At 43.6% G+C, this 25,292-nt stretch overlaps 1 protein-coding gene across 1 annotated transcript in view; it reads left to right on the top strand.

Moving 5' to 3' along the window:
* Window positions 1-9,007: 9,007 nt before the first annotated feature.
* Window positions 9,008-25,292, top strand: part of LOC138453561 (coiled-coil domain-containing protein 162-like) — a 377,757-nt gene continuing 361,472 nt past the window's right edge. Inside the window, exons 1-2 of the mRNA XM_069606542.1 lie at window positions 9,008-9,232; window positions 24,633-24,771. Of these exons, the coding sequence (XP_069462643.1) occupies window positions 9,039-9,232; window positions 24,633-24,771 (333 nt within the window). The 5' untranslated portion in view covers window positions 9,008-9,038. The remainder of the gene's footprint in view (window positions 9,233-24,632; window positions 24,772-25,292) is intronic.

The following is a 25,292-nucleotide window of genomic DNA, read 5'->3' as shown; positions in this document are numbered from 1 at the left end:
TTTCGGGAGACTGATTATGAGGAGATGTGGGGATCGTTTAATAATTTGTTTGGATAAGGTGTAGGATTTGTTCTTTAGGTGTAACGTTGATAGGGAGTTAGGTGGGGAGTGTTTGTCTTGTCCTGTTTGGTGTTGTGTTTTGTTTAATGTAGGATATGGGGTGGGAATTTTATGGCAATGATGAGTTGATTGTTGTATGTATTTTAGAGAAGTGATATGTATGGAATTGCTTATACTTTACTCTCACAGGTATGTTTTTCAATTGTAACTTTTGGAAAATTATTAAATAAAGTTAAAAAAATATATATATATTGCCTATGTAAATTACTTTTTATGAAACTGCAGCCACAAGATATGCCAAAACTGCCACTTAATTATTGTGATGATACTGCACCAACAATACATTCACACTTTCCATCACTTTGATGTTGTTTACAGAGTATATACTGGTATTTCCACTGTAAGTAACTTTCACGGCGGCCCGAGTCCCCACCAAATAAACATTTGGAAGCATTCCAGGTAAAAAGATACACACACACGCAAACATTTCTAAATATGGAGCAATCCGAAACAGTAAATGCAGCGGTTGCATCTAAGCACCACCATGCGTCATTTATTCCCATTTGCGCAATCATAAATAGTGCTGTTTTGTTCATAATTAAAAACAACCAAACACTCACATTAGTTTTATAATTAGATCAGCCTGAATATGGTGCATACACAGAACTTGTTCATGTTGGAACATCTGCATATAAGGGACCTTGAGATAAACTGATTCCTCAGGATCACACACTTTACTTGTAAAAACCAGTCTACGAGTTAGGGACTTGGCCATATATCTTCTTAAGTCTACTTTGTAGAAATGTGTTAATGTTTGCTTTCAAGAATACTATTATATTACTTGAAAAGTACTTAAATGATAAAGACAGCTTCACAAATATGAAAACCCTGATAAACCCCTATAGAAACATATTAAGCAACAAGTGTAATTGTAGCTTTCTTTTCCATCCATCTTGATTGGAAGACTAAAATTACCAGAATGCAAAGAAATGTAGTTTGTTAAACACACTGCACAGTAAACTAGGACAATTGCTCAGCAAGTCAATTGTTTAAAAATGGTGTTAATATCGGAGAATCCAGACTCAAACCCTTTTAGGGGATTTAAGAGTTGCAATTTCTCTCCCTACCTGCAAACCATTCCTGTTACCAGACAAAGGCTAGACATGCCAGAGATTAGCCAGCTCTATGCAATTCTTTATATTGAAACACACATACAGAGCATTACATTAATACCCATACACCCAAGAGGAGGGACAAGCCAAGACCAAATCCCACATGAGGCCTACAAGCCAGCCCCAGTGGCAGAAAACAACACACAGCAGCCAATCCATATTCCAGCGAACACATCCGAGTTCCCGTTCACCAGCCTGGTGGAAGACGGGGCCAAAACCCTTTAAAAGCCCACACACTCAGTCAGGCAGATAGTGTGGGTGTTTGGAACATACGCTGAAAACAGGAGGGTGGAGACAGGTTGGATGAGAGATCACTAGATTGAGCAAGACCCTAGAGAGTGGTTGAGAGACCCAGGAGACTGTGCAATAGTGGAACCTGTGAGCTGGAAGGGAGTCCCAGGTGACAAGACTAATGAGCCAAGAGAGCTGGTGCAAGAGGTAAGGGCCTGAGAGAATCAGCACAGAAGTGAAAGAGGGAGTTACTATGAGGAGGTGAAAAGGGGAGAACATCAGGGGAGGACACAATTAGTCTTGAGAGGCGCAGAAGGAGTGTTTTCAGGAGGGGGGAGGAGGTAAGGCCCATGGGGAAGACAAAGGTGATATTGAGGAGGTGATAGATGGTGCAGGTCTAAAGATAAACAGAGGTGGTTATCATGAAGAGGACAGTGAAGAATTTCAGGGGTAGCATTGAAGAACATCAGGATGTGGGCTGTTAATGACATCAAGGGGCGGATGGAGGTTTTTATCAGAAAGTGGTAGGAGGTAAATAAATGGGGGTTGAAGGCGCTGGATATCAGGCAGTGGGAAAAAGAAGACACTATTAGTCGGAGAAGTACCAGGTTATCTGAGAGTGCAATTTGGGAAAAGAATGATGCCAAAAGATTTGAAGTTGTGGAGGCCAGGAATACGTTACCATAGGTTGGTTTTTGGAGATCAGAATGGATGAAGAGCGATTTTTATTGAATCCAGAGGTGCTTCGGGATGAGGGACGTACCTGAAGGACTAATAAAGATGGTACCCAAAAGGATAAGGAATGAGAGAAGGAAAGAAAGAGGGGAGCAGTAGATGAGAAATGGACAAGAAAGGAAAAGGAGTTAGAAGACTGGGATCAGGAAAGTGTGAACAGACTAATAAAAGAGAGAAAGAGACAGAGCCCAGAAGCAGGTCAACGGTGAAGTGTGTAGAAAGAGCAGAAAGCTGGGCCTTGGACTGGGCATAGGCTCCATGAGAGACAGGATCAGTGTCTTTGGCCACCCTTTCCCCATGTGTCTCTCTACTGACCTGCACCACAGTTGCCTTCACTCTTTCTGGCGCCCTCACCAGTAAAACAACTCTGGTCTTTAATGGACTTGGAAAGCGGCGAAAAGTCTTAAGCGTGAAGAAGGGTGCAAGCAACCCTGAAACCTAAATTGGAGATTAAAAGGGGACATATTCTGAGACAAGAGAGGGTTTGTGCCACCCTTAAACACAAGTTGTACAGCTCTGAGAAGCAAGGTGCAGGTAGCCTTAAAGCCTAAACTTATAAATATCAGGGCGGAACCCAGAATGACACAAGAGGTGAAAGACTTTGTACAAAGACTTAGGTCAAACTTCATCTGGGTTGGAGAACTCCAAAGCAAGCCCTTCTTAAGGAGAGGCCATCTTTTACTTAGACTTTCCACTTTTAGATGATTTGGCACTTTTACTTCACCTTGTGCAATCAGCTGATCCTGACACTTTCATTAATTCTTCCTTGTTTATTATTTTGCACACCCCTGTAACATTTCCCCTAATCATTATGTTAAATTTGATTTTCAGAGTTTGTCTGGCCATTTGATCCCCACCACAGATGCAACACCTCTCATCATTCCTGGGGCCATGAGCCTAAAATCGCACGTGACAATGCCCATTTGAGCTTTTAGAATTCTAACAAAACAGGTGTGTGATTAATTGGGGAGATCAACACATAAATGTAATATCTAGATAGCCTTCATTTTGTGGGCACTTGGCTAGAACTTGCAAAAAATTGCTCACCTTTGCTCAAACAAATGCGCTGTGCAGTGTTTTGACTCACGTTTTGAAACATACAAAAGGCTGCAATTTGCAGAAATTGTCACAATTGCAGCCTTTTGTGTGTGAAAAAACTGCAAGATCTTTTATAATCCCATTTTCTACTAGAGCTGTGACAGCTGGGCCCTAGTAGCGCTTCCCAGCAATTGGAATTGTGACTTCCAACTCTGGACAAGTGGCACCGCTCCCCCGCTGAGCAGTTAATCTCTGCTCTGATCCAGCACCTTCTCCAGTGGCCCTCCAACAAACCACCTGCAGATCTTTTTCATCACCACCAAAAAAGAACAGGAACTGCCACAGTTCACTACTGCCTTTTTAAGGGCATGAACCATTGGGTGGATGGGGCAACTGCTTCTAAGCCTCTGAAGATCTCTGGTCAAGAGGCTCTCCCATATTTACTTATTCCTCCTGAGAGGCATCTGGAAAATGTGTAACTGAGGCCCTTTCCTTAACATTGGACTTATACTTATGGGTAATGCAACATCAGAACCAGTGTCCTGCTCAGCCAAACAAAAGCTGGTTCTTTCCTCACATTGATTCCTATGAGTGACTCACCTCCGGTTGTTGGGATACAGGTCTCTTAGTGCCCTTAGGGTATTACAAGTCCACCTTAGTAACCGAAGGACCTGTTTCATGTTGAATATTAACTTTGAGCATAACGGTCAGGACCGCAACCCTAAACACTGAAAAACAAACTCCTTCTAAACAGTCTGCTTACCTGTAACATGACCATCGGTTACTCATCTTGAAAGTATTATTATATGAAAGTCACTTTGTTGTGATTCCCTTATACAAGTCTTGCGCTCTATCTTCAAACCGCCCTGCTCTCTTCACTGGACTGTCTGCAATATATACTATTAGGGGAGCCAGGAAAAGCTTACAGAAAGCCATGCAATCTAGCTGCAGGTCAGACTCTCACACCATGAACACAGGGCTGAGAGGAACAACCACCCTAAAACAGACAGAAAACCATGCAACCTAGCTGCAGGTCAGACTCTCACACCTTGAACACAGGGCTAAGAGGAACAACCACCCTAAAAGAGACAGAGAACCATGCAACCTAGCTGCGGGTCAGACTCTCACACCGTGAGCACAGGGCTGGGAGGAACAACCACCCTAAAACAGACAGAAAACCATGCAACCTAGCTGCGGGTCAGACTCTCACACCTTGAACACAGGGCTGAGAGGAACAACCACCCTAAAAGAGACGGAGAACCATGCAACCTAGCTGTGGGTCAGACTCTCACACCGTGAGCACAGGGCTGAGAGGAACAACCACCCTAAAACAGACAGAAAACCATGCAACCTAGCTGCGGGTCAGACTCTCACACCGTGAACACAGGGCTGAGAGTAACAACCACCCTAAAAGAGACAGAGAACCATGCAACCTAGCTGCGGGTCAGACTCTCACACCTTGAACACAGGGCTGAGAGTAGCAACCACCCTAAAAGAGACAGAACCATGCAACCTAGCTGCGGGTCAGACTCTCACACCTTGAACACATGGCTGAGAGGAACAACCACTCTAAAAGAGACAGAGAACCATGCAACCTAGCTGCGGGTCAGACTCTCACACCGTGAACATAGGGCTGAGAGGAACAACCACCCTAAAACAGACAGAAAACCATGCAACCTAGCTGCAGGCGAGACTCTCACACCTTGAAAACAGGGCTGAGAGGAACAACCACCCTAAAAGAGACAGAGAACCATGCAACCTAGCTGCGGGTCAGACTCTCACACCGTGAACACAGGGCTGAGAGGAACAACCACCCTAAAAGAGACAGAGAACCATGCAACCTAGCTGCGGGTCAGACTCTCACACCGTGAACACAGGGCTGAGAGTAACAACCCCCCTAAAAGAGACAGAGAACCATGCAACCTAGCTGCGGGTCAGACTCTCACACCGTGAACACAGGGCTGAGAGTAGCAACCACCCTAAAAGAGACAGAGAACCATGCAACCTAGCTGCGGGTCAGACTCTCACACCGTGAACACAGGGCTGAGAGGAACAACCACCCTAAAAGAGACAGAGAACCATGCAACCTAGCTGTGTGTCAGACTCTCACACTGTGAACACAGGGCTGAGAGGAACAACCACCCTAGAAGAGACAGAGAACCATGCAACCTAGCTGCGGGTCAGACTCTCACACCATGAACACAGGGCTGAGTGGAACAACCATCCTAAAACAGACAGAGAACCATGCAACCTAGCTGTGGGTCAGACTCTCACACCGTGAACACAGGGCTGAGAGGAACAACCATCCTAAAACAGACAGAGAACCATGCAACCTAGCTGTGGGTCAGACTCCCACACCGTGGACACATGGCTGAGAGGAACAACCACCCTAAAAGAGACAGAGAACCATGCAACCTAGCTGCGGGTCAGACTCTCACACCATGAACACAGGGCTGAGTGGAACAACCATCCTAAAACAGACAGAGAACCATGCAACCTAGCTGTGGGTCAGACTCTCACACCGTGAACACAGGGCTGAGAGGAACAACCATCCTAAAACAGACAGAGAACCATGCAACCTAGCTGTGGGTCAGACTCCCACACCGTGGACACATGGCTGAGAGGAACAACCCCCCTAAAAGAGACAGAGAACTTGGGCATGGCAGGGGTCTTTTTAGCATTGTATACAGACTGGGCTGTTAAAGATCAACTTTGGGGTGATGTCCTTGGCAGCCTTTATTTGCATAGTTGGCAGTACTGTATTTTTATAAAGTATCGAAATCGATTTTGATTAATGTTCAGTTAAACCTTCCAGAAATAAATGCTTTCAGAAGAAGTGGAATAAGCTTTTTCATTAGAAATGAATAGTTGCATTTCAACTAATACCATATATGCTCCATGTCACAGGGTGCACAGAGTGCTCCTTTTTAGATGAGCATGCAATTTCAGGGATCCTGCAGCAAGTCGTGCCGTTGCTCTCTTTAGTTGTATTGATTGACTTTTGCATATTGTGGTGCTTAGAAGCCCTATACTGTATTGATGTGCACATGTTATCATTCATTCCATTATTTGGCCGGTTAAAAAAACAAAAACAAATAGGCCAGATTTGCAAAGAAATTCACAATTCGAAAAAGCACAAACAATGCACTTTTGTGAGTTGTGTGAGTCTGAGAGACATGCAGGTCACTGTATTCAGAAAGCTGTCGTATACATTTATCGTATGTCAGTCTAAATGATGCACTATTTTCCTGACTTAACTACATTAGTGCTGGGCACGTGCATACAATACTAATGTTCTATAGTCTTGCAACACCTACTGTCTGGTTTTGGGATGTATTTCACTACCATGGGCATTTAAAGGTCCTTTGATAGGGTACTGTTCAGAATTTAAAAAAAAAAACATCTATCCCTGTTTGAGGGATAGGCATGCATACTAGAAAGCAGTTTTTAAGCTTTTAAGCGATGAGTTAAAAATGTATGTTATTGGTTTTATGTAGACCCTTCAGTGCATTGTGCAAGCATCCTTGCCTGTTCCAAACAAGCACAGGGAAGTGTTTTGCTTTTTATACATTGAAATTACGTTTTAAGTGACTCAGGAGGCACGTTATACATTTGTGTTACCGCCCCTGTATGCCCCCTGGTTTGCACAATCACCCCTGAGAGGGCCTTTGAATGTTTGCAAATCCCCCATCACTAGAGCCAGCAAACCTTTTGTGAATCAGACGGTTAGGAAAGATTTCTCTTTTAGGCAACTTTACCTCCATATTCTATGGACCCCCAAACTTTTTGATTTTGTTTTTTCACCTGTCCTGATTTTTTACAGAGACTTCCATGGCAGTTGTGCTCATTTTGTCATGTGGAAACTGATCAGTCCTTCAGTCTATCAGTATTGGGAAGCTGTTTCCCCTATGTCTTTTACTTTTTACCTGTTTTGGTAACTTTTCTTACAGTGCACACAGCATCTTACAATGCAGTGCCTGGGGATACTTTTGTGTCAACCTAGTCTTTTACACTGGGGATTTTTGGTTGCTTTTATATGTGCCTATAGACAGGCTGGTGCCAGCAATTACATTTTTACCATTTGTGTAGTGTTGTTAGTGTGCATACTCACGTTTATTGCATGTGGCTCCTAAACGTGGCTAGTGCCCTGAGATTTTCTCCTGGAACTTCAGTGGTCGCAGATCATCCTATAAATCGCCTCCGTGCCAGGTTTCAGCATCCCAGCATCAAGGCAGCTGGACCTACAGGGCTGTCTTTGTTCACGACTGGAGAGACTCCTGCTGTCGCACGTGTGCGGTGAGTGTCGCTGGAACTGACTTCCTTCCATCAGGTAGAGTGTCAGGAAGAGGCCTGCATCGGCGCCTGATGCATTTCTTCTTTGGGAAGGGTTGTAGCTACCTCCAGATACTCCCAGTCGAACGGTCAAGTCATTTGGGAAAATCTGAGTAAGGGTCGTGACTAATCGCAATAGTTACAGCCACCCTTATGTCCACTATAATAAACTTTGTGAATAACTTTGATTTTTTCGATTCCCTCGCTTTTTAATTATTTGTTTTAAAGCTGTTTAAGAGAGAGAAAAAGTATCTTACAAACCTGTAAAATCCTTGAGAAGTCTTTTGGAACATTTTTCACCACCACACACACTCTTCCTACATTTGTCCGCTCTATTATCAGGAACCTTTTGACTTTTGGGCAAAAGGCCCCAATCCACAAAGGGATTATACTTATAAAGTTAGGTTCCTCATTCTTGTGAACTGGTTTTCCTTATTGCATAATTGCTTACATTCTTTTCAGGTGTATACATGAATTGTATGCATTCCTACAAACCAAAGGTGACTGTATATATGTTTTAAAACTGTCTGATAGTATTACCTGCTTGATTCCTTTTTCTAGTGTGTCTTTGGACCCATAATAGAGTATGTTTGTACTTACCTGTCTAAGCAGAATCTTTGGGCCTCATTACGAGGTTCATGGGAACCCGCTGGTGCTACCGGTCCGTTGCCGCTGACCTTGTAACACCATTTCTGCCTCCTGATATCCCGGTGCGACCGGGATATTACAAGTCCCGGTGGCCCAGGATGTCAGGCGGTGGGAACTGTAAGTCCCCATTCCTGTGGAGTCCCATAGGACTCCACGGTAATGGGGACACGGAAGCATACCTACAGTGGCCAATGATCCCTGCAGGTCAGACCTGCCGCGAGCACCGGCCCCTGCAGGCATTCTCGTAGTCTGGCGGTCTGGAAAGGATGCCGGTATGTTGCTACCGGCAACCCTTATTTCCGGACTACCAGACTTGTAATGAGGCCCATTGTGTATTTCACTGTGTGGAGTCATTGTGGACACCTGACCCGACTCACCTCTCCTGAGACTAAGCCTTGACCACTCTCCATGCTTACCTTGATTGGGTGTGGCTAACCTCTCAGGGCTCCCCTGTTCACTATAACTAGAACGGCGTCCTGATATCTGTCCACCAAGCCAGATTTGAGAAATACATTTTAACACTGATCTTAACAAAGGACCAAAAAATGCTTTATTTTTGCTACCATCTTCTAACCTGTCTGACATTTTGAAATAAGTGATTATATATTTCTCCCTTTAATGCCGCCAGATCATCTATGTCCTAAGCCCACTCCACCTGAACCTCACACAAATGGCTTTGTGCAAAGATACACTCCCAAAGTGCCCAAGTGGGCTAGCGACACATCTGTGCCTTCTTGACTCTTCCTCATTCACTTTTAATGACATACTTTTTCCTTTGTGATTAAGCAACCATCTGTGGAAAATGATCATCAGCTCGAACAGATGCAGCCTGTTTGGAGTACTTCTGCAGAGTTTCCCGGAATTCATAATCCGATCACGGCCTATTCTTTGCTGAGATCCTTCCTAAAACTATGGAAGCAGCTTGAGTTGTTTAAGGAGGCGTGGGGCCGGCTAAAGCTGCGAGTGGAAGAGGTGAACACTGTGCCACTGTACAAACAGTTTTCAGAGCTCTACCGGTGAGTCTTCATGGAGACGAGAACATGGAGAAATGCCTTGAAATGATTTTCTGAAAAGAGTGCAGTCTAAATGGTCTTTGACTTGTAGGGCCAAACTCGTTCCTTCTGAGCTTCTGTAGTATTTTCTTTGCTTCCTTAATCGTTTAGAGACTTATTGATCTGAATATATATTACATCAGGCAGTAGTCAGCCAAGTTGACAAATCTGGTGTCAATATATTACTCTGGTTGAAGGGTAAATTTGTGGTGTTACATGTGCAATCTTGTTAACCAAAGGAACACGAGTCTCAGCAGTAACTGAAATGAGAAGTAATGGCGACATAAGCATTCACAATAAGTAAAGCCTTGAATTATATATTAGTCTGAAATCATTTACCATGTGTGTCTGGTAAATGGACAGCTGCTATCAGTTCTGGGCACTGGGACATCATAATGTCATCTTCATGTGTGATGATCGTACAACCCATACAACATCATGGGCCACCTTCTTCAGCTTAATGATGGCTTTCCATGAATCCACACGGCTGATCGCTAAAGCAGGGTATTCATAATCTGAGCAGTAAAGCAAGTGATGAAAGAATATGCAGTAGTGGGCATTGACGGAAATGATGACTTATGCTGACACATATTGAATATTACCTTTTGATTGACTATGTTTTGCACAAAGACCAAAGGTTCAAGAATGTGGAAAATGGCAGTATTCAACAATTAGGATCTGGAACTTGTTAGGTCTTAGGCATACGTATTTTAGTTTGTCTCCAGCACTCAGTTTTAAAATACATTGTCCTATCACACCCAGTCCTATAATCAATGGAACTGCAGTGCAATAAAAGTAATTGTGAAGTTATCTTTTAGTTATTTATGCAATACCCACATTTAAATAGAATAGTGCCACATTAAATGGACCTTAGTGGACCTTTGAGTGACTCCTGGTAGCACATGAAATAAGAGTTGCACACAGTCCAGATTGGTTTGCATTGTTTTGGAAATCTTTCAACTGAGTGACTCGCAGGTTCCATGTGACAGCCAACATCACAACTCCAAGAAAAGAAATGTACGCACTGCCCAGATATCCACCCAGCCGTCTACAGTATGGCACTTCGTTAAGAAAAAGAGAAGACACATACTTATCATCTAAATACATGTACTTGAAAATGTAATGAGGGTTTGATGAACTTCTACTAGACCGCCAGCAAGGAAGCATTCCAAACACTTCGTAATGTGGTAGGAAGACAAACTGCTCAAATGGCAACTCATGGTGGATTGAATGATGTATTCAAAAAGTATATAGCTCATTAAAGCATGAAAGCTGTCCATGTGCTGATAACAAGTTTACATCATCCTAAGGGATGAAAAGCCATATTTTCAGAATGATCCTAAAGTGCACCAGGGAGCTTATGCTTCTCTCCTCTAAGGTGATGTATTCCACTTTTCTGTCCACTGTACTCTAAAATTGCTAAACACAGAGGGAAGACTAAGGTAAGGCTCAGTGCCGTCAGAATAGCAATGAGTTGAGACACTTAGGTTTTTTTCCTGTAGAGCAGATGGCCCAGGTAAATAGTACTGATTACCGCTGAGAGGTTAAAGCAGAGGATTAAAACGTTATATTGTCAAGAGTTGACAGCAAAGCTTCTCAGGCTGCTGTGAGTTCTTATCTGATGATCACTGTTTCTTAGCTAGTGTGCTTCTTGGATACAATTCAAAATGTGGATGCATATCACTATAGCATCAAAGGTCAGCCCCTTTTATATTTCAATGAAATATATGCCCCGTACACCGCATACACCAGCCTTCACTTTTGGTCAGCCCCAACAGTCTTCCTTGCTCCCATTTTTTAAAGACTCTGCATTCTATGAGCTTCACGCTCCTGTTCTCCTAAAACGGATCCTGGTACATACCCAGATTAACCTAGTTATAGTAACTATATAGACTTGCCATTACAGTTTGTACTTGTTGCATCTATATCACAATCTTCCGATTACTGTCCTGAATGATACCAATATCCAGGAGTGTACAGCACCGTTTCTAGATGTAAGTTGTTGTGTTAACAATATATTGATCCGAAGCCTCAATTGAAACTGGTCCCCAAGACTAACCTCTATGTATTCATAATTAGTGTATAAGGAAATGTTGTTTTTGTGCTTTACTTCCCAATTTCAATTATGTGACCTCTTTCCATATCGAACACATTCAAACATCTCTCAAAAGGTAGTTATGTTTTGCGTTGTCTGACGTATGACAACTCAGTATCAACCCACGCATTGGTACCATTGCCCCCCTTTACCTCTCTCATCTGCTATCACCCCTGCATATAGGGCTGAAGAGGGCTGGTAATCCCTCCAGTCCTAGCCTAAGGAAATTCATACACAGTGGTCCGTTAATTGCCTTTATTTTATATACATTTTGAATTCTTACTTGCTGAATTTGTATTGCTTGTAGAGCTGTTCTTATACTTATTTTTTATGCTATGTTGGTTCTTTTAGTGACTTAGTTTAAACTACACCTCACGCTATCTCGGATGGGGGCACTTTTGCCCGCAAGGTGCCTAGAATTGCTTCTTGCATTTCCGCTTGAAGGAATTGTTTAACTTTCATAATCTTGCTTGTTGCACATTAAGCGTTCCTTTTACAGTTTCTGACCACATTTCCCAGCTGCCTGAGGGAGACATTCTAGTTGCTCATCAGAGCTTAAACTACTTGCACCTCCCTATTCATATTTTGGGCCCTTTCCCTCTATCTACCTCACTGCATTTATACACCAAGCTTCCGGATCCCATAGGATCATGGCACCTTTACAAATGAATTAGTTGCACAGCACCACATTAACCCACAGAATCTTTTTCAGGCAATCATGGCAGGTTAGGGATTCAATTCAAGTGGACATCCCCTTTTATTAATGTCCATTCATTTCCTAAACACACACTGGAAAGCTCAGACCTAATTAATGACAGAAATGTAGACTGGTTAGCCATCACTGAGACTGGGCTAGAGTCTCACTCCTGCCCCTCTTTCACCTAGGCAGCAACAGATGGCTACTTTGTCACTTATGCTAATAGGTCCACTGGCACAGGGGGTGGTGTAACTATAGTTTATAAGTCTTCTTTTAAGATTGTTCCTTGCCCCTGCATACTCAATAAGGGTTGCAATATTCTCAGCAAAATTATTAACCCAGAAACATCATATTATTCAAATTGTCATTATTTATCGCTAAACCAGCCTATTGAAAAAGTCATCTGATGATATTTCATATACCCTACTTCCTGTAATTAAAGCCAGCAACCAAATGATTCTTTTGAGTGACTTTAATTTAGGATTTGAAGATCCTCAAGGCCATCAGGCTCAAAATATTTGGGCTTTAGCTACACAAAATGTTCCTGTCAAGGCTTTACTTTACACCAAATGTATTCCAAACTTAAGAAGACAAATTTCTGCATAGATTCAAAAGGATTTAATGCAGACAAATATATAATTTACATTCTTTTAAGATCACTAAGACAAAATGCACCAACATTGCCAAATGCACAACATTGTTGCACTGTGCAAAACAATCAATCAATAAAAAATTGTCACAAGACTAATCAACGTCATGAACAACTAACACTTCATTCCCTAACATGATCACCTAGCATTGCATTAATTCAAACCATGTTAGTCATCATTTCGTTTGAGTATCTATCATATATTGCCTGGAGTACATTAAAATTAAGGAATCCAATTGGTCTCTTTGATACTGTAGATGTTGCTCACCAGCGTGCAGGCAGGCCGGGGCATTGCTCAGCTGTTCAAGACTCCAAAACTTCAGTCACTTCTGGGAGGATTCCCTTTGGGGAATGACCCAGACCGGACCTCCTCTAACTGAGGAAACTCTTTTTGGCAATAGACCTTCCTGCTGAACATAGGAAACAGTCAAAAAGGTAAATCACCCAAAAGAGCGGGGAACACCCACACCGCTACACCAACACCAGGCTGCAAAGAAAAGAAGATACGTTAACACCAGTTGACAAATAACCCCACAAAACAAATCTACTAATGGGAGAACTACCTGAGTTCTGAGCAAATGGTCTAATGGCTGAACCTGAGGAGGAACAGGAATAGGAAACAATTCAGCTAAGACAGGGACTAATGACTGGATTACTGTACTAACAGTGTAGACAACAGTGAAACAACTAGTACCGCATGTCTTACTCTGTATGTGTAGGTAAATCCTTTTAGGCAAAACAACGACTTGAAAAAACAATAAACAGGAAGGTTAGTAAGGGATATCTCCCTGGGCGAAAAGAGGGAAGCTTCTAGTGCTGGGATGGTGCAATTAGGCAGAGGAGCATTCAAGGTATTGCACAAGAAGTTCCAAAGCGTTTGTAGACTGCACAAGACAGTTCCAAAGTGTTCGTATTAATGCACAAGAAGGTTCTGATATTCCAGGTGTTGTAGAACTGTGTGTCTATGAAGTAGAAAGTGTGGATGCCAAGATGTTAATTCCCCTACTACGTGGAAGTAGAGATTGAGGGCCGTAGGCTTACCGGGCTACTGGCAGGGCACAGTGCGGGCAAATCCCAGGCGAGCAAGGCGTAAAGCAGTGGATGTTCCTTTGGGTTAGCAGGAGCCAGCGAGTTTCCACATAGAGATAGCGGACGGCGGGAATGCAGGGTCCGCCGGAATGAACTGCGCGTTGAGATTGTAAGAGGTGGTTAAGTGAGCAGTTCAGGGGATATGCGTGTAACGTAATACACAGGAAGTAAATGTTCCAAAAGCAAACCACGAGGACAGTAAGTAGCAAGTCTAGAGTCAAGCGGTCCGGGTCGGCAAAAGGTATTCAGGTAACAATGCAAAGTGTGAGGCGGATGAATGGTCACAAGGATTTCCGAGGTCAAGACATGGAAGAATCAGGTAAAGTCCCTAATATTGGTAAGAAACGCTTATCAGAAGCACTGCCGCTGGGGCTTTGGACTCCTTTATTGGAGAGAAGGCGTAGCCTGTGCTTCCGCGTTGGCTTGATAAGTCTCGTTGCGGTCAGCTGGTGAGTCATGTGACCCGAGGGAGAATGCTTTCATTTCCCTAGCAACCTCCAAAGCTGCCAGAGCGGGGAAACCCTGGACAAACGCTGCTCCTTCAGCTGGGGATAACGCACGTAGCGCACAGCAGGTTGAACCCCAGGTGTAACAGCAGACTCCACTCTACAGTAATTACTTTTGCCACCTTTGCCCTGAGCTTAGCCACACTCTGTATGGCCAAATATTGGAATACATTTGGTGTAATGTAAAGCCATGAAAGGAACATTTTGTATAGATAATGGTATAGTCCTCAGTTCCTCTTAGTCTAAAAGACCCCTGTATGTAAAACTCAAAATATGTAGGAATGCTTCAAACAAGCTTATCGTGATAGCTTTAAAAGAAAGGTATTGGATCCTATTTGGAAAATTAGACATTACCAATATTACCCCTGTTAACGTGACTTGGTCCAACCAAAGGGAGATATTTTTCACTTTGCCCAAATCGGAATAACAGAGAAAAATGGGGTTATCAGTTATGCCATTTAGAGATTACCCCTCTATGCTTCAAGTGAAGGTTTTCCCATTGTTTAATCGTCTTAGTCAAACCCTTGATGAGCCCCTCAACAGTCCTCAATTAATTTCTCATTATAAAATACCATTGGCAATTTAGTTAACTCTTTAAAGTTCACATCAGACAAGAAAACCCCAAAACACAATGTTTGGTATTCTCCCCACCTCTAAATTAGACAGCTCAAGTGAAAATAGAAAAAATATTATTTTGTACTCTGTTAACCTTTCTCCTCATGATGAGCACAAATCGTACATTGCTGTAATCTTGCAAGCAGAAAATAAATATGTTGCTGATGAAACTGATTCTGCAAGCAATCGAAGCAAGACGTTGTTTCAAATTGTAGGAAAACGTACTTATTCACACCCCCTCTCTTATTCAGTTACTCCTTCTGAGGAATGGTGCAATACACTTAAATTCTCATTCAATTCTAAAATCATTGCAATGTGAGTTAATATCAAGAAATTGAGCTCCATAATAACTCTGGGCTTTAGAGTCCCAACCCCACCTTTCTCCATGCCAACTGACGGATCAAAATTCAACAACACCCAAGAACTTAAATTGGAAGAAGATTTAGTCTGCTCAGTGAATATACTTGCATTCTCATTAGCCAAGGTCTCTCCTGAACAGGCTATCACAGCAGAGCATAATGTAAATCCCACCTTCTGCCCCAGTGATAATCCTTTTAATAAAACAACACATTGAAGCAATTGCCCCCTTCATAGTACTTTTTATTAATCTCTCCTTTTCTGTAAATTCAATCCCTCTGGAATTTAAGCATTTATGGATTACAACACTTTTAATAAAGCCTTTCCTAGATCATTCTTTAAGTTACAACTATAGACCTATGACCAACTTATTTTTCCTTTTGAAAATGTTGCACAAAATTGATACCTGTCAACTATAGGAGAATTTGGAAGAAAACAATATTTTAGGTTACTTTCAGCCCGGCTTTAGGCCGAATAGTGCTAACGAAATAGCCTTGCTAGACATCAGGGACAATCACCTCCACATCCTTGATAGAGGCCATGATGGAAGTCTTTTTCTCCTAGATCTATGTGCAGCATTTGATACCCTAGACCACCTGACTCCCCCTATCACCATTGGTGGAGGTCACAGGAATGACCCACCATGCTGCAAAATGGTTTGGAGCATTCCTTTTTAATCGAATCGCTAAATATGTCTTGGAACCTTCGCTTGAAAAAATGACTTCCCGAAATGCGGGATCTGCCAGGGAGCTTGTTTATCTCCCCTTCTTTTCAATATATACTTATGCATGCAACCTCTACAGAACATTTTGTTAAAGCACAATGAATAATTTCAAAATTATGCAGACAACACCCAGTTTTCCTCAATTTTCTTGGTGAGACTAGCCAGGTCTTGGATTGGATCCAATTTATTTTCATTCTTATTGAAACATGGATGACCGAGAACTGGCTTGGTCTGAGTCCCTCTAAAACGGAAACTCTTCTTGTGTTACAAAGTGTATCTGCATCTTATAAAAAGTTAAAATTACAAGGGAATATCATAAAGTCTCAAGGCAAAGTAAAATCCCTCGTAGCAATATTCATTGCTGAGCTGTCTTTGGCTAAAAATGCCAATCAGATAGTCAGTAATGCTGCATACCATCTTATGCTCCTCCAGCAGATCGAACTCCTACTCACACCGGATCCCCTAGGACTTATTGCTCAGGCTATTATTGGTTTGTTGTAATTAATTATTCCTTGGAGCTTCCAGGTACGTAGCCAATGACCTCCAGTTATTTATTAACTCCTCCGCAGTCCGCAAGAATTATTACCAATACACCTCCAAGTCATCACACATCTGCAGTATTATGAAGATTAAATTGGCTTCCGTTCAGGGCTAGAGCTTTCACCCTTGTTCATAAATCCATTCATGGCAAGAAACCACCTTACTTCACCATTTGAAAATGTACATCCCTAATAAGACTTTAATGTCCTTGAGTAAACTTTAGGTGATATTCACAGGTGCCAGCAAACTTGTGCCGTTGGGTTCTCATTTTTGGTTCAGGCCGGTAATCTGTGAAACTCTCTGCCAGGAGATTTAGCATTTTATTTAAAATCTTCTTGCCTTTGGGAGGAAATGGAAGACACGGTTGTTTAAGTTCTCCCCTACAGGCTTTCTTTAAATCATTAAATCACAGAACCGGTTCACTTTATTCATACGCCATCATGTTCTTCCACTGTTGGAAATGCACTCGATTACCTTTTTAGGTTGTGTCATATAAACAACCAAATCACATTAAATCAGTAGAATAACCACAAAAACCAGGGCAACAATGCGCATGAAACACATTCATGGGATTAGTGTAATTTGAATGTGACTTCCAATCTGGATGGTTGTGGATATACATAGATACAGGTTGAGCAAATGTCAAACATTGATAAACACCCAAAATGTGAGTCCAGGAAAAAGCATATGAGTCCCTGCGGTATCAAAAACAGTCGGAATTAACAAATATATTAACCACAATCTATGGAGACAAACACATTAAATCAAACCGTCAAAATATACAAGCTATGTCAACCACGGGTAAAGGGGGGAGGGAAGAACAGAACAACACAGTTAAATGGTCATCATGGTAATTAATTCAGTATTTGTTAATCAAGTTATGCGATCACTATGAAAATCTGCCTGCAGTAAACTTCTGCGCCCTATGACTGAAGTGCAAGGATACAAAGTCAGTTAGTGGGCCTCATTCCGAGTTTGGAGGTAACCACGGCGCTATTTGCGGCATGGCTGCCTCCAAACTCGTTCCGATTCCGCCCTGGTGAATGGAGCAATTACCGGTCCATTCCAAAGGTTGGCGGGACCGGTAATTCCCCATTCAACAGGGCCCTTCCACATTCCCATTTGAGCCCCCATAGGGCTCAATGGGAATGGGAAAGGTTCTAATAACGGTACCGTAAATGAGCTCTAAAGTCCCTTTGCGGGTCCTGGCCTTAACGCCTGCTAAAAGCAGGCGTTAAGGAAGGACCCGCAAAGGGAACTCGTAGTAGGGCGGTAAGGGTTTAACGGCACCGGTCTCGTTACCGGTGACCGTTAACCCTTACCGCCCTACTTGTAATGAGGCCCAGTGTCTTAATCTTTTGGTAAAAATGTTTGCATTAATCTACTGACTTGCACATAAGAAAACAAAAGAAATGCAAACAGCGCAAGGGTGTATCTCTTGTTCGCAGCACACATGCTAATAGTGTACGTTATGCCAGAGTACAATAAAAAGTAACCTCCAAGGTAAATGCAGAAGAGTCTGCTATGGATAAACATACAGGAATAACTAATGTCAATATGGTGTTGTATTAAAAGGGACGCCGTGTGAGTGCTTTAGGAAATAATGGAGCGAGTTAATGTAAGTGCACCAGGTTTTACCCGGATGATTAGAGTTCAGGAGGCGTTGCAACTTTAAAATTAACCTTTCGGTATCTATACATATTGAACATGGGTCCAACCAAGGGGGTCTGACAGAAAAAAGAAAAGAAGACACGCTGTACAAAAGGTGAAAACAGACATCAGTGAGTGTTCAAAGCAATTTATGACAAAACCTTACCAATGCCATGCTGTGTAAGGCGCAACATGTACTACCAATTCGGTGTACTGATCTTTTGGTATCAAAAGACAAAGCTCAGCGGATACGCGCAAACAATTCTATGGAGAAGTAAGGGGAAACAGCGTTGAGAGACTGTACCTCACATACAGTCTGACATGAAGTCACAAAGGTGAGCGACAAACTCTAGGCATAATCCTTACCCGTGCATGACTGTCTAGGGTAGAGCACATGCAGTGCTAGCCTTTCGGCGTCCCGGTGTAGTTCGGTATCGCCATTTTGGATTGTAGATATAGGCGTATGCACGCATGGCATGCCACGTACGAAATACAACGCTTAAAAGGGCTCTAAAGTTCTTCCACGCCGCATACAACAACAGTTGTCATCAAATGATGTTACAATGCGAGTGCGAAGTGGACAAGATAATGATGCAGCAACATCTTTTGCAAAATAACTTGCGCTCAATAGTGAGAGTACAGGGAACATCAGGGTTAATGTGCAATGCAATAGTGAGCATAATGATTGGGCTGATACAGCTGCTGAATCAATTGAGTCGCGAAGATGAATGCACCACAGTCGCTGGTTGATGTCCGATGCAATGATAAGCCTAGTAAAGACATTCTAACACTTGAAATGCTGATGATGAATTATCTGAATGCAAGGAACAACGTAGCCCATGAGTGTGCTAAATGCATCCAAATCTCCTACATACAATAGTGACAGGTAAATCCTGCACGAAAGGGAAGGAATAACTCCCAGGCGCGTGCTCATTGGACTCACACAACTGCTGTAAATTAAGTTATACAAATGCGATTCACAATAAACACTAGTAGCATGGTTTAGAACACCAAACGTTCTGTGAGCCTTGTCTTTGTTCTATTGATATTGATATTGATATTTTATTTCTATCGCGCTCGTACACAAGTGTTTCAGAGAGCGACAAGGCAAGGGAGGGGAACAGGGGAGAACGAAACAGCGATCTTACTAGGCCCAGTGACATTGAGAACGTGCAAGTGCATGGGAGAGGGGGAGGGGAAAGGTGCATGGAAGGGGGAGAAGTGGAAAGTGTGAAGCAGAGGAGGAACAGATAAATAACAATAAATAAATAATAAAGGCAACAAACCGTTTTAGTGCAGCCAGCATTTTGCAAGTGCTAGGTTTAAGGCAGCAGTCAGGTTAGGTCAGATAAGTGCAGGAAGAAATGGGGGGGGGAGTTGCATGGGTAAAGATACAGATCCCAGTGCAAGGGGTGGCCTGGAGGCAGTGCGGGAGGGTGGCAGGGTGAGCAGGTACCTGGGCCCGGAGGACAGAGGGTGGCCAGGTGCACGGTGCCAAGAGAGAACAGATCAGCAGGGGAGAGGGGAAGCGAAGGCAGAAGAAAAGAGGAAGGTCTTGAGGTGCTTCCAGAACCAGAGATGGTTCTCCTCAAGTTTTAGGGCCTCATTACACGGATGGCGGTAAAGGTTTACCGGTACCGGTATTTTACCGGTACTGGTAAATCCTTACCGCCTTACTACGAGGTCCCTTTGCGGGTTGGGGAATTTAACGCCTGCTTTTTGCAGGCATTAAAAACCAACCCGCAAAGGGACCCAGGGAGCTAATTACGGTACCGCAATTTGCGGTGCCATAATTAGCGCCTTCCCCATTCCCATTATGCCCTATTAGGCAAAAATGGGAATGGGGAAGGGCAATGGTGGAAGGGGGAATAACCGCCCCGCCAACCTTGGAATGGGGCGGTAATTCCCCTTTCCGCCAAGGTGGTGCCGGTATTTTACCGGCATGAACCATGGCGCTAATAGCGCCATGGTTCTCCGCCATCCGTGTAATGAGGCCCTTAGAGTGGCAGGGAGGCTGTTCCAGAGGGAGGCCCCAGCCGAAGGCAAAGATCTACCCCCAGCTCATTTCTTTGAAAAACGACTGACCCTCAGGGAGTTGGAGGTAGAGGAGCAAAGAGCTCAAGAGGGGAGGTATTTGCGGAGGGATAGCTGAAGGTATTTTGGACCCAGGCCCCAGAAAGCCTTGTGGACAATGCCGAGGGTTTTAAATGTAATGTTTGCATCCACTGGGAGCCAATGAAGGGATTTCAGAGCTGGAGAGATACGATCCCAGGGCTCGAGGCGAAGGACAAGTCTCGCAGTCCTGTTCTGGATTAGTTGCAGAGGGCGGAGAGTAGAGGCAGGTAGATTTAGAAAGAGGCCGTTACAATAGTCCAAGCTAGAGAGAACCAGAGCTTGGGATACCATGAGCTTCTGGGGGAAGGAGAGTTGAATTACATGTCAACCACAGTAAAGTGATTGCGTGACCCAAGTCAAACAGCTGAATAAGCATGCTCTGTTCCACATAATTTAGAAGAAACACATGGGATTCCTAACGAGTGATGATTTGCATATCCAAAGTCAGTAGATCTAAAGCGTGTCCAAATCAACATAATTTTAAAGAAACACGCTGAATTCATGATCTGAGTTGAGTCCCAGAGACACAGTTCTGTGCTTGCATAATAGTCATGCTTCAGTTTTCTGTAGCTTAAGTTCCTGGACCCCCCCTCTGATTCCACACAAGACCGTCACAAGTCCTGCAAATGTAATGTCTGTGGCTGATCTGCTTGCAGAGCTGATGCCAACTTGGCCACTGGGTGCTAGAGCATGTTTCTGTTTGCAGTGGAGCTGCTGTGGTGAGGACATGGTGGATCCTGGTGATACTTGCTGTCCAGTGGGTGCTCTGCTTACAGAACTGCTGCAGATCCACGTTGGGAGCATGAGGGACTGTTCTCAATGGCAGGTGGCCCACAGCAGTGACTTGTCCGTTCATTTATCCCACCTCGCAGACCTGCGGCACCCACTTGTGCTCAGCATGTATTTTTCTGTAGCAGTCAAAGTTAGGAACTGTTTGGAGATCTTCCTTAAACCCTGCGGTCAGGGTCTTCAGGCATATCTTACTTCCTAAGGTGCCAGTGATTCCCTTATTTTTTACCAGGCTCTCTAAGAGGTTGAGTGGCAGGGACACCGAGGCTTAGCCCCTAACAAGCGAGAGGGGTCATTAAAATGTGAAATATAGAATTACTCAATTAGAGATTTCCCACTCAATATGTTCATAAAATATATTCTTTATACATAAAAAATTAAAAGATCAAAAACTACGCTGACAGTAAACTTTACAAAACAAGTAGCAAGTTTTCAAGAGTTCTGAAAAGTTCAGTACAATGTTTTTCCTACAGCAGAAAATACATTTAGAGGAAAAGGAAAAGTGTTTTCAGGGCCAACCGGTTTGTGTGGTTCCGGTAATTATTTAGCAGAACACGTGATGTGCTATGAAGAATGTCCAATAGAGTCCCGGCAGAGTGTAGGCCAAGGAAGACCCTTGATATAGAAGAGTAGCACCACCAGATTAAGATCCAGCTGAAGAAAATACTTGCCAGCAGCGCCAGAGAGTTGAGAGAGCAGTACCCCCGGGTAGAAGAAGCAGTTCTGCAGCAGGTGGTTTTGTGGTTTCCAGAGGATGTGACTGTGTAGGGTGTTTAGTGACCACCCGAATGTTCCAGTGTCAGCACGCCAGTGCAAGATTGACCCCAAGTCCTGTGGCCAGGTTAATTATTAAAGATCTCTATCATCCTCGGGCTCAAGACTCTGCTTCAGAGGATGGGGTCACTTGGGAAAATTACAATAGTCTCAGAGTAGTATCTGCAAGAGCAATGTCACACTTTTTACAGGGAACTGTTTCCATTTCCGTATTGTTCTTGAAACAATCTTACACTAAAACGAGTAACATTTTTAACCAAAATAAAAATAATTTAAAGCAAGTGAATCATATTCTTTTTAATCATATGCCAGAGATCTTACTATTGCTGAATCATTAATCGAAGATAATGCATCAAAATAGAAATAAAAAGCAATGGTCCGTTTGACATCCGCATTAGTCTTCAAAACAAAAATCTTATAAATATGTCATCCTTCAGCAATGTAAACATGAAGTAAGATTAGTTATCCCTGCAAGCTCGGTACTCTGTAATAACTCGATGCGTTTTGGGTTAATAACCCATTCATCAGGAGAGCAGTCTTCAGGGCTCTTCTGGGTCCAGTGAAGCAAGTGGGGAAGTGGGTCTGCTTTTATTTCCCTCCAGAGGCGGCGAGTGAACACAGCACCCAATCACACACTGTGCAACATTCAAACAGGGAGGTGGGCAGCCAATGGATGACCATCCTTTGAGGCACACCGAGGCAATCGCGAAGGGTTCACTCTCACAGAGGAAGGGAATCCACACTTTCCCAGGCAGGTATCTGCATATGTTAGTCAGAACTGGAGTCGGGAAGGCTACAGCCCCTAGTCCCGCAACAGAGGCACCCTGCGACAAAATACAAAGAGGGACAAAGGATGGTCATGTGACCCTTCCAGTGTTCAAGGCAAACAAAACCTACCTCCATTTTGTGAATGGAGGAGTGGGTGAAAAAGGACCCCAGCTAGGTAACATTGTTTCCATGCGGTGGACGCAATATTACGCAATCAGCCTAGCTACTTGACTGACAGAACAGAAAGGGGAAGCCTCTATAGAACACTGTAGAGTACCTTTGAGGTGTCCTTGCCATTGGAGTCTTAAGGACTCTTAAGACAGAGCTCCAAAAGCAGAGCCACTCTCACAATCTAGCTTTGTATTAAGCTGGACTGAGAAGAAACATACAGTCCAAAACCCAGTAAAGCCAGCAAAAGATCCAGAGGGCTACCACATTAAGCATAACGCAGGATTTCTCCCTAACAGGGACCAATCGTGTTATGTTCATGAAAGTGTTATAGAGTGGATGTGAGAGAAAGGCAGAATTGCAAAGGAGAGGTTTATTATGATTATGGAAAGGGGAACTTCCCATACTAGGGGGTTGGGATTATGGAGATTCATCTCCAATTAGCTCATGACAATTGGCAGAGCCCACGTTTTCCTTTTTCTTTGGCCCCTCATCTTCTTTAGCCCCCAGTTTCAGGCACTGATTTTGTCACACTAGCACCCACCAAGGTTCCCTTATCACAATTATTTGGGCTTTCATCCTAACCCGGGCCAACTATGCCATTTCCCGTTCCCTCATTCATCTCCAAACCATTCTGGAACAGGGGTGCTGAGGCCTTCTTCAACCTTGGGCCTTACGACCGCACCACTCAAGCTCTGATGACTCAAGGTCTGATGAACATACCCCCTGTCTCCTCCTGGATCATCTTCAAACCCTTTGCCTCATGCACTGCGCAATTCAACACATTTTCCTGGCAACTTTCAACCCTGCATCAAGAAATACCAATCATTGAGAGACCTCTAGGCTTCGACTCCTAGACTCCCCAAGATTCCACAAACCTCACCTTGTGGCCTTTGGTTTGCAGTACATGCTCTGAACTCTCTCTCTCTCTCTCTCTCTCTCTCTCTTTCTCTCCCTCTATCTCTCTCTTTCTCTCTCTCTCTCTCTCTTTCTCTCTCTCTCTCTCTTTCTCTCTCTCTCTCTCTCTCTCTCTTTCTCTCTCTCTTTCGACTATGGACTGAGGTACAGTAACAGTGCTCAACTTTCACAAGAAATGTTGAAACTCACCTGTTCTGATGTGCCTTTTTAAAAACCTCTAATGTTTGTTTCTTCCTCGCTGCATTCATTTTTCTCCCTCTCCACTTGCTCTCCTACCTGACCGCTTTGACTCCCCAAACCTCCATCATGTTTTCTATGGTCTGAAAAGATTCTAGGTCTGCATAAGCACTTTACCAAATAATAGTTCAACGAACCACAAACTGGGGGTCATTCCGAGTAGGGCGGTAAGGGTTAACGGTCACCGGTAACGAGACCGGTGCCGTTAAACCCTTACCGCCCTATTCCGAGTTCCCTTTGCGGGTTGGTACTTAACGCCTGCTTTTTGCAGGCGTTAAAAAACCAACCCGCAAAGGGACCTAGGAGCTAATTACGGCACCGTAATTTACGGGGCCGTAATTAGCGCCTTCCCCATTCCCATTGAGCCCTATGGGGCAAAAATGGGAATGGGGAAGGGCCCATGGTGAATGGGGAATTACTGACCCCGCCAACCTTGGAATGGGGCGGAAAAATAACGGCGTCAACCAAGGCGCTTATAGCGCCTTGGTTAATGCCAGGGTCGGAATGAGGCCCACTGACTCGTCACTCCGATCTCTTCAATGAACTTATGCTTAGTTTTCTTTATGACTGTATCCAGATGGAAGGTAATTGTTAAGCATACAAGAATTGTTTATAAATGAAGGCTCGCCCACCCTAAATAACACAATGTTTCTGCTCTTCTGTGCCACTGCAGAGTTGACATTCTGTACCCCAGCTTGAAGGACCTTGCTAGGCAGATGGGCAAAGAAGAGGAGTTTGAAGCGCTCTTGACAAGTACGCAGACCATACTCCCTCCAAAAGGAGCTTCGGAGGTTGACATCAGGACCCGCCAGGTGAGGGGAACTTGTGTAATCCTATAATGATGAGCTGCCAGACTGGGCCAGTGAGCTAAGGTGTAGGATCCTTACCATACACTTGAGAAGTGTGTTGACATCATGTATCAGGTTCTGGATTCCCAGATTAAATGACTTGCTCTTTGTGGTCCTGGCACTTGATGTAGACTACACCATCTCTGTTGTTGATATTTATCTGTTAAGTTTCTGTGGTAAAACCACATACATGACAAAGAGTGTGCCACATCACCCAGGGCATTGCACTGAAAAAGTGAAAGATCAAGTGTTATAATTTTACATGCATAACTTGAAGTCAGGCTGGGAGTAATGTTCATTGAAATTGTCTTATGAAAGGAGTGTGAGATGCCCGCTTAGATGTAGGTGATGGGACACTGTGCCACAATAGCTTCTATAACGTGATTTTGTTAATTAATATGAATTTGCACCTGTGGCTGTTGACTCAGCCACTCAGAGTGCTCTGAATGTGGCCTTTATCTATTGGTACAAGCTCCTGTTCAGTG

The sequence above is a fragment of the Ambystoma mexicanum genome, chromosome 4p (assembly GCF_040938575.1).
Source record: "Ambystoma mexicanum isolate Mex_15411 chromosome 4p, UKY_AmexF1_1, whole genome shotgun sequence".
Classification (NCBI taxonomy): domain Eukaryota; kingdom Metazoa; phylum Chordata; class Amphibia; order Caudata; family Ambystomatidae; genus Ambystoma; species Ambystoma mexicanum.
The sequence above is the reverse complement of the archived record's forward strand: the minus strand, read 5'-3'. Positions and strand labels throughout refer to the sequence as shown.